The sequence below is a fragment of the Phalaenopsis equestris genome, unplaced genomic scaffold (genome assembly GCF_001263595.1).
Source record: "Phalaenopsis equestris unplaced genomic scaffold, ASM126359v1 Scaffold000192, whole genome shotgun sequence".
NCBI classification, from domain to species: Eukaryota; Viridiplantae; Streptophyta; class Magnoliopsida; order Asparagales; family Orchidaceae; genus Phalaenopsis; species Phalaenopsis equestris.
In genome coordinates, this window is record NW_018164634.1 from 520336 (window position 1) to 530866 (window position 10531).

General features: G+C 35.8%; 1 protein-coding gene across 1 annotated transcript; it reads left to right on the top strand.

The window, feature by feature from the left end:
* Positions 1-6284: 6284 nt before the first annotated feature.
* LOC110022485 (uncharacterized protein At3g28850-like) lies at positions 6285-8343 on the top strand. The gene has a single exon (XM_020721447.1). The coding sequence runs from the start codon at positions 6825-6827 to the stop codon at positions 7851-7853; it is 1029 nt and encodes a 342-aa protein (XP_020577106.1). The 5' UTR covers positions 6285-6824; the 3' UTR covers positions 7854-8343.
* Positions 8344-10531: the final 2188 nt, after the last annotated feature.

The following is a 10531-nucleotide window of genomic DNA, read 5'->3' on the forward strand; positions in this document are numbered from 1 at the left end:
TATATATATATATATATATATATATATTGAAAGTTTGTGTTTAAATTGCTGTTTATCTTTTGCTGCATCGCGTTTGTTTTCGCACTTTCTGAAATATGTACTGCTGATCTACGTAGATAATAGTGTTGTGAATTCTTGCGATATCATTAGTGATATTGTAATTAGAATGTATATAAGTTAAATGGTATTATACTCCCCCTCTCGAATAACTGTTCTATATGTACACACATACATCTTTTATTGGATAACTTGCCATAATAACATGTCATGAGAAAAGGTAACAGAAAAATTGAATATGGTTACAATAGAACTAAGAAAGTGAAGTATACACTCAAAGAAAAATACAATGTTGAATGAGATTGAATTAGGATTACAAGCATCTAACGATCTCTACCTGAATGCTTATGCATGTAAGTTTCAATTTCGCAACAATTTATTAATTTCGAACAATGATTGAACTATTAATGGGCAGACAAATGGGCATCATGACACCTGGATTTTCTGAACTTGCAATTTTCTTGATTGTAACATTTTCAACTGCACTCATATCAATAATAAAGAGCAATTTAACATCAACGTGCTTAGATTTCTCGTGAAATCTAAGAATTTCCATTAGATGTATGGCACTATGGTTATCATAAAATGCTACAAACTTTTTGCATAAACCCCAGCTTCTTCATACATACTTGAAGACAAAGACCTTCTTTGATTGCTTAAGTTGTTATTACAAATTTGACTTTGGTAGTGGACAAAGCAACTTTTGATCATAATGATGACTTTCAATTAACTATTCCACCAAAAATTGTAAATATCTTTCCAAAAATGGTTCTTCTAGAATATAAACATCCTACAAAATCAGAATCAATATAATCTGACATGAATTCAACACTTTAAGTTTCTGTTTAATATAACAATCCTAAATTAAGTTAACCGTACCATTAATGTATCATAAAATCAGATTCAAGGCATTCTAACGATCCTTCCTCGGATTTTCCATGAATCTACTCAGCATTCTTAGTGAATAAGCAAGATCCGGTTGTGTGTGTACAAATCATGCCATATATTAAACACTCCTTGATTTTAGCGTAGGGGATTTTATTCATGTAGGATTCCTCATCTTCTGGTCTTTGGTGTGTCATTTGGTTAGAAATTAAAATGACTTTCCAAAGGCGTGCCAATCATTTTAGAGTTTTCCCTACCAAACTTCTTTGAAGTGTTCCTATAATGCATTTGTGAAAGAAATAGTTTGTCTTTAGATCTGATCCTTTCAATTTGAATCCCTGAAATGTTATTTGTTGCAGCATTATACTACATTTCAAACACCATAGATAATTATATTTTCAACATAATCAACTTCTGATCTCTATTTGCTTGCAACGAGAATATCATCTACATAAATGAGTAAATGCAGTTTGACATTAACATTAAATGACTTATTGAGGTATACATAGTAATCTAATATGCACCTTACATAACAAATTCTTTTTAATTTATTGATTTACCATTGTCTAGTAGATTGCCTCAAATCATATATCGATCTTACTATACAACAAACTTTGACATGATCACCCAATACAAAACCTTTAGGTTGTATGTGGATAGTCTCCTCTAGGTTGTCAGGTAAGAAAAAAGTAATAAAGTCCATTTAATCAAGCTCAAGATCATATTTTGTTATAATGAACATCACAATCCTTATTATTGTATTCTTGGAAATGGGGGAAAATGTCAATATAAAATATTTATTCTGTTTTTAAGTGTATTCATTTTCAACAAGTCTAACTTTGAACTTCAGCATAAATATATTGAGTGAATTTTATTTCTTAAACAAAAACTTACAACCAATAAATTTTTTTTTTATTTTTAAGCTAATTAGAATATTTTTCATTCTTTTGTAATGAGTTCCTTTCATCTATATTTAATTTTTTTCCCATAAGATGTTTGCTTACATTCACTGCTTCTGTTAGCGCCATTTTTTATGTGACTTGTGTATAGTGTTCACTCGAATTGGTCAGAACGTTTCACGACTCATTCATAGCATCCTGTAGCTCAAGACACCTATCTATAACCTTTGGTCAAGTTCGAGGCAAAAAACCAAGGTCTGCGCTAATTCATATTTACTTAGGAGAATATGTCATTGAGCAGGCATACTCAGGACATAGTGTCCATTGGTCCCTCTGTATCCATTCAAAGCCTCCCTGAGGTCAAGATAACTCATTGAGTTCTTCTACGTGTGCTATAATAAAATTAGGGTTTGGAACGCCTTACTTGCGTTGTAGTTCAGTGCGCTACAAGAAAATTAGGGTTTAGAATGCCTTACATGCGTTGTATTTCGGAGCACCAATTGGTGACCAATTCTCTGATCAATTGATGAGCAAAATACTCATTTTAAAAGTTTGAGAATCATAATTTAGTTACATGTGGTCTAATATAGCTTTCAGATCGAGAAAATCCTTCCTAGGGCACTCCCAATGTAAATCAGGGTTTTCGAGGCTAGGCTGGCGCATAAGCACCAACCTCGGGCGCCTAGGCACCCAAAAATGCCCTCTCGAATGTCCAAAACTGGGCCCATGGAAGTTTGGCACCAATTTCTATATCTAGGGTTTAGGATGCTAAAAAAACAACCATTTTCCCGATACCTGGGAAAGTAGGCACCACCTGGGTGGCGCCTGGGCTCGTAGGTGACGGTTTAGTTCCAGATCACGAAAAAGACATTTTTTACATTGTTTTGTTCAGGGGCACCTCCCAATGAGTTGAAATTGCAAGGATTTCTTGGTTTTGGAGGGAAATAAATGAGGTAATTATTCCTTTATTGGAGTCTCCTAAGGTGAGGTGGCAAGGCCTTCTTTGGCAATTTTGGGGGAAAATTTGTGAGGGGTTGGTTTAAGCTCCTTCTCGTCCTCATTTTTCCTATGATCTCGTCTTCAGCTTCATCACTCACTTCCTCCTCCAAGGGTTGATCATCTTCTTCCTATAGAAAAGCTTCTAGCTGCTTTCTTCTTCTTCTCCTTCCAAGAGAAAGGTTGGGAGCTTTCTTGAGGTGAAAAGCTTGAGAGAAAGGTGAGAGTGAGGGCTTTCTTCTCACAACCTTCTTATTCTTCTTTTTCCTCTCCTCCTCCATCCTCCACCACTTGCTTTGAGTGTGTGAAGAGATTTTCTTGAGAAGAAAGAGATTGCCTAACAAGGAAGCAAGGTTTTTTGTCTCCTACAATAAAGGAGAGCTTCATCCTAGCATAGAGGAAGGAGGATTCCAGAAAGCTTGCGGTCTCTCTGGTAAGGAAAGCATCATCTTGCGTTAGAGAATGACTATTTCAGCAAAATTTTCCGGCGATCTCTCCTTCAAAGAGAGCTTCCCCATTTCCTTGGGGAAGGATTTGGATGAGCTTCTCTCCTACCATTATAAGAGCTTCATCCTACTAGACGGAACACATCCACAACCTTTGTGTTGGTGAGATTCATAAATCCCCTTCGCTTTTTCTTTCTTAGTCAGTCCGAAAAATAGATTTCCATGCGCTTTTGGGTTTGGTCGCCCACACAAATCAGAATTTATATGTTGCATCTTACACACTACATTTTGCCTCGACCGACCACCACGACCCAATCGACCAATCAATTCGCTCCGGCTGGACGTCTCGGCCAAGTCGACCAATCACTTTGGTACAATCGAATACCTTAGCTTAACTTAGTCTGTTGGCTACATCGCCCCGGGTTGACCACTCTGGTTGACCCAACAGGTTGAACAACCAACTTCACTTGCATAGTGTGTATTTTGTATGTGCTTTTGTGTTACTTGTGAGATATTTAGCATAATCATCATCACATGTTGAAGTTGTGTTTTGTGTGTTCATTCATACACTCACTCCACTTCAATGATTCTCTCAAGTGAGATTCATCATTCTCTTGAGTTAATTCCCCTTGTGGTACTCTCTTCACTTGGTCCAATGCCTCCACAACACACTATCAGCTTTTGAGCCAATGCCTTCATGACATGCTCGCCACTTGACTTAATGCTCTCTACAGCACAGTCGTTTCTTTCGGGTCACTGCCTCCACGATACACCTATCCTTCAAACTGCTGCCTCCACATCAAGCCCAACCTTTCGAATCACTGCCTCAATGATACGTCTATCATTTGGGTCGTTGCCTCCATGGAACGCTCATACTTTGGGTCATGGAGGAGGCACACCCATCCTTTGGTCGTTGCTTTCATGGCACACCCATCTTTTGGGTACCTCCACAACACGCCCACATTTTCGGGACACTTCCTTCACGACACACTCATCCTTTAAACTGCAACTTCCACGACACGCCCACCCTTGTAGGTCACTGTCTCCACGACACACTCACCCTTACAGTATGAGAATAGAGGGTGGAGTGGATAGTGAGGGGAATGATGTTGAACCAAATTAAGATTATGGTTCTATTGTTCTAGGTTATCTTGGTACTTAACCTACTGTCAAATGAGATACTCATCTAAGCTAATTAAATGATCCTTATCATTAACCATGGATTTCTTTTTTCAAGGGGATCTTGTAGTTATACAATGGACATTTATTCTAATGGGATATATTTAAGTTAACGTTATTTGATTGAAGATTTATGTCATATCAGATCTATCCTGTTGTTCATAACTCAAACAGGCAAAGGAATTGAGGAATAAACATTGTGCAATTTTGATCATAATATAATGGAGTTAAATGGAAAAATTACCAAATCAAATGGTTATGATTTATGAATTTAATAATATATTTAATATGATATTAGGTCTTTTTGAGCTTAGTTTAACAAAGTTTATCACCCTTAACAGATAATTGTGAAAGGTAGATGAGGATTGCTCGTAGATTTTAAATGGTGTATTTAATTTAATTTATATATTTACATTGTTCTGGTTGGGAATTTTGATTTTATAAATACACATTTCTAGTTGAAATTCACTTTTAATAAGACTATCATTCACGGTTTAGTTAACTTTAAACAATTACAATTCTGCCCCACTAACAGAGAATCAAGTTCTTAACCTAAATTAATTTAGCTTATTAAAATATATTTTTAGCTTAATTTTAAAAATAGACCTTTTCATTTGAGATTCGAAATCAACATGACAAGTTCTTTCCATTTCATTCTTTTATTCTTGGAGTTCACATCCACTCAAATCGATACAATATAGTTATGTTCTTGTGTAGATTGTGTTTGTAACAATTATCTGCCAATATATATATATATATTATTCTTTTTGTATAGCTCGTTATATAAGAGATCATAGAGTTGACCCAAGACTATACATAGGGAAGGAAGCTCTCGGGGTGAGGAGACAATTTCTATGTAATTAATCAACTAGCAATAAATTTTCAAAATTCTTTCTTTGCAAACTCTTTTTCTCTTTCTTATCTTTTATTTTTCTAAATTTCTCTTCCCTAAGTTGTATAAGGCTACAGACATATTAGAATTGAACAATAAGATAATTTCCATTGTATGAACACTACTATCCTGAAGATTAGTGAAATGTAGAGTGTGATTGTAATTGAGGTTCAAGTTTTTGCTACTTTTTTAATGACAATGATTATAAAATTTGTTCCATCCACTATTTTTATTTCTATCTCTTTCTTATCTTGTTATTGAAGATGAAGTAGGTATATTATGTAGAAATGAAAGCGAAAACAACCACACCACTTACTTTTTATTTTTGTTTATCCTTCTGCTCGCTCGCTCTCTCTCTCTCTCTCTCTCTCTTTTTCTCTCTCTCTCTCACTAGTTTTTCATCTCACCCAAACAAGGTAGCTCAATGACTCACCTTTGAATCTCTTCATTCATTAAACAAAAAAGCAATGGAGATAAGCATGAACCTCACCCAAGCTCACATTAAAGACAATGACTAAATAGTTTGAAGAATTGACATTGCATAATCTCTCAGCCATTTTCTAATATTGTACATTTCATCATCATTCAAACTTCTTGAGATGCTCTTTTCTACTATAAACACATTAAAATTAGATGATATTTGAACCATTAATCAGTCTCATAAAATTTCAATTATATTTTTTGAGTATTTGATTTAAGCTATTTGAACTCCAATCTAGGCTCTTGATATCTTTTGAATATTCTCATCAAATATTATTATTTTAATCCAAAAATTGAAGAAAGCAAGCATTGAATGACCTCAAATATTTGAGCCAAAAAGTCCAAAACATATGTAAAATTAGTGTATTTTACATCTATTTACGTATCTCTCACCCCAAACTATGTAAATATTAATATTTTGAATACTATGTATGTAAACCCCCCCTTAAAATTAATGTTTTATAAGTATTTTTATGATTTGCTCGTTAACAAAATCCTTCCGTACCTAAAGACCAAACTCTTCAAGTTTGCCCACTTCGACGCCACCCCTGACCGGCTTTCTCGGCGAAGCCCACGGAGTTCCTTGTCTTCCACCGAAATCCAGATAGACTGGGTTGTAACTTTCGTACACATTTTCGTGTTGACTTCTCCACACCACCCTTTCTCTCTCATTAACGACCTCTTCCCCGCCACCAAAAAACGACTTCGTTCTGTCCCTTTCTCTTCTCTACCGAATTTTCTCTTCATGGTCGGCAACTCCTTCACCTCATTTGACCCATTCAATCACCCCACCTTCTACATTCTTCTCCTCTGTTTTTCGTCGCCAGTCCTCCGTTTTTTGATCGCACCATTATGCTCAACAGCTGATCGACGATATTCTCCAGAAGGAATTCGCATTGTCGACTTTCCTGCAATTTTGATCCACCCATTCGATCTCCCCAAAAAACGAGTCTTTGAAGTTCTTTTATTTCTTTTCTAAATTTTTTTCCAATGGGCTGCACGAACTCGAGGGAAGCAGAACGAGACCGTCCCCAAAGCCCGTCTCCGTTCGTCAGGATTTTCTCCGTATCTGTGTCGATTGGATCCCAGCGCAAAGGCGACAGCTTTAATACCGCAGCCCTCCATCTCTTCGATGAGGAGATGACGAAGAGCACTAACGACCATAAGAACCTAGTCTCCACCGAGATCCGGGTGTCAAATACACCGGCAACGAGCCTGCATTACCAGCTCGAACCAGAAATCATCAATGCGTGGGAACTAATGGATGGCCTCGAAGATATAACTCCTCTCCGACCATCCTTCGCCTCGAACACATTGGAAGAGAGCGCAAGGTGCTCGCCAGTGAAGTCTGCCTCCGAAGATTACGAAGGATTTGATCTTGATATCATCTCCGGTTTCCGAAAGGCCATTACAGAGCTCTCCCCTGAAGAAGCTTCTTTCGAAGAAAATGAAATACTGAAATTCGCCGGAATTGTTGATGCCCAGAAGCCAATGGTGTCGCCATTGAAGAAAAGCCCGCCGGGTGGAGAAAGGAAACTCGTGCTGTACTTAACAAGTCTGAGAGGAGTGCGAAAGACCTTTGAAGATTGCTGGAATGTGAGGGTTATACTTCAAGGCTACGGTTTTCGGGTTGATGAAAGAGATGTTTCGATGCATGGAGGCTTCAAGGATGAGTTGCTTGAGATTCTTGGTCCTGGGTATTGCGGAAGTAATCTTCCGAGGGTTTTTGCTGATGGAAAGTATATTGGCGGAGCAGAAGAGGTGATGCGGATGCATGAGGCGGGTGAATTGGAAGAAGCTTTGAGAGATTGTGAGGTGGTGGCGATGGAGAATGGCTGCAGTGTGGTGAACTGCGAAGGCTGCGGCGATGTCAGGTTTGTGCCATGCGAGATATGTTCGGGCAGCTGCAAGGTATTTGTGGAGGAGGAGGAAGAAGGTGAGGTGGAGATTGGAGGATTCAGGAGATGTTCGGAATGTAATGAGAATGGATTAGTTCGATGCCCTCTTTGTTGCTATTGATCATGTGATGTGAATTGTTTCATGGAGGATAAGATGCATGGTGGAAGTTGGAGGTTTTGAAAGATGAAACAGTGAAACAGCTCTTTGTGGTTTGTTATGGTTTTATATTTTTAATAGAGCATGGCTGCTTTCATGAGAGCAACGTTTAATACTTGAAGTGCATCAAAGAGTGAAACCATAAGCATCCATTTGCTTTTCTTTTTATTTTTATTTTTCATGAATTTTGCAGAAAACTATATTTCCTTAGCATTTATAATGGCTAAATGGTTCCTTAGAGACTTTTAAAACAAGTAACCGAGAAAAAACTTCAGCTTGCTTTTTTATCTTTCTAGATGACTCAATTCAGAGAAATGGGACATGAGAAGATGGAGAACTCAAATACAGCAATTAAGAACTTTTGTGAAGAAAAGGATTACATTATAGTTGTGAAAAAGACAGGTTATGTTGATGTCATGGTTTTAGTATGCCAATGTATATGAAAAACAACAAGGGAGAGCTTGTTAATGTTGTTATATTATTTTCAGTTTGATATTTTCTTGAAACTGAACCATTTTGGTGCTGTGGTGTTTTCAAGATTAATTTGTGAAAATGAGAGGTGTATTTTTTGCCTGTAATTTTGGAATTATGGCATAAAACATAATTTTATGTACAAATGTAATGTACTAATAAAAAAACTTGAAATTTTGCTGAGCAAAACCTTGAATAATTGTGCAATTTGTGAAAATAATTAATAATAGCAATATTTCCTTCACTTCCAAGAACTTTGGTTATATAATCTACAAGGAATCCCCATCAACCCTTCACAATTATTTTTCAAGGGTGATAAATTTGGGTCTACCAGTAACTTGAGGCAATCTCAACTCCCGACATTTGCAGTCTCAGATTGGGTTAGGAATCCTACCGATCAAAAGTCCACATTTGGATTCTATATTTTCCTAGGGACTACAGCCATATCTTGGTCTGCCAAAAAATGAGCCACTGTTGCTCGATCGTCACCAGAGGACGAGTATAGAGCGCTAACAATAGCTGCCGCAGATATAGTTTTGCTCAGGTGAATACTACTGAATTTTACAATTTTCACATACCGACCATATTATGTTGTCATAATACATCTGTGATAACACTTGCTAACCATTTGATTTTTTTTATGGAAGAGCTAACCATAATGAAAAAGATTGTCATTATATTCGAGAAAACATTAAGAATAATTACATCACAGTTATCACACCACCGCCATGGATCAGCTAGCTGATCTATTCAAAAAACTCTTTACAAGTAATAGATTCAGGTATCTCAAAGAATGTCAGTTTGAAGACAAATGTTAAGCTACTACAACACAAATAATTAACATTTAAGATTATGCACTCTATTATTGTACGGTCAAAGATTCTAACTTAATTCTTTAACTCACCTTTTTTTGTACCCACGCCTATAAATAGTCTGATGTAATGCCACCAAGTAATTACTTTTCATGAACTCTTTAACTGAATTGTTTCAATCTTTACCATTCTTTCGTATTTGATGCAATCAAGATTGCCATGAGATTCTACAGTATCAAGTATCAAATTTATTGATTTTAACATTCTTATATTGCGTAGATCTATTTTATAGTTTAACTTAGGCCCTCATTATCATTTATTAAGATAAAAGAGAGACCAATAACACAGACGAAAATGAAAGTAAAAAAACAAAAAAGCACAAGTTCATAAATGCTTTGATAAGAGCCATCTGCATTCATGCGCATAGATTAGGCCATTTTAGGGCCTGTTTTGGACAGCTTATTTTGTGCGGTGGCGTTTTGAAAATGCACCTAATCTGTTTGGGTAAATCGCGTTTCGGTAGCTTATGTGTTTTCAAAACGCAGAAAACAGCATTTTCACACCACTCCTACCGCACCTAGATATGTGCTAGGTGCGGTGCTAGATGCGGTGGGAGCTTATTGGCAACGATATGACTTTTTCAAAAAAATAAAAATTGGTAATAGCCACCGCACCTAGCTTATCAGCAGATTATTTTTAATCAACTTATCAACAGATTATTCAATAAGTAACAGCTGCCTCAAACAGACCCTAAATCTAGAAAGAGGTATATCAACTCTCTCTCTCTCTCTCTCTCTCTCTATATATATGTATAAACTAATGCAATATATATACTGATATTGAGGAAATAAATTTTTTTTTCTCTAAATTTAAATATATATGATGAGAATCAAACTAAAAAATTCATCAAATTTTAAAAAAAAACCTTGAAGGATCATTTATCTGTAATAGGAGCTGGCAGATAAAGTTATTGGGGGGAAGGAGCAAAAAAACTCAAATAGAGTTTGCGTTTCACATAAAACGCAAAAACATTTTGCGTTTCATATGAAATGCAAATTTTGTTTGCATTTTACATATAATTATTAAAACTTAATTAAGTAATATTAATATTTTACTTTAAATTTTTAAAAGTAATATTTTAACACAATTATTAGATATCATAAGAAAATCTTAAAATTAAAAAGTATTTTACTTTTAAATTTAAAATATTTTAATGAAATGATATTTTTAAAATTTATTTAATGAATTATAAAAAATAATTTATGAATAAAATTTATATTTATGATGTGATGTGTTGACCTCACTTTTGGTTGAGGTCTAGAAACTTCTTTAGTAGCCTAGGTCTAGCCATAGGACTTC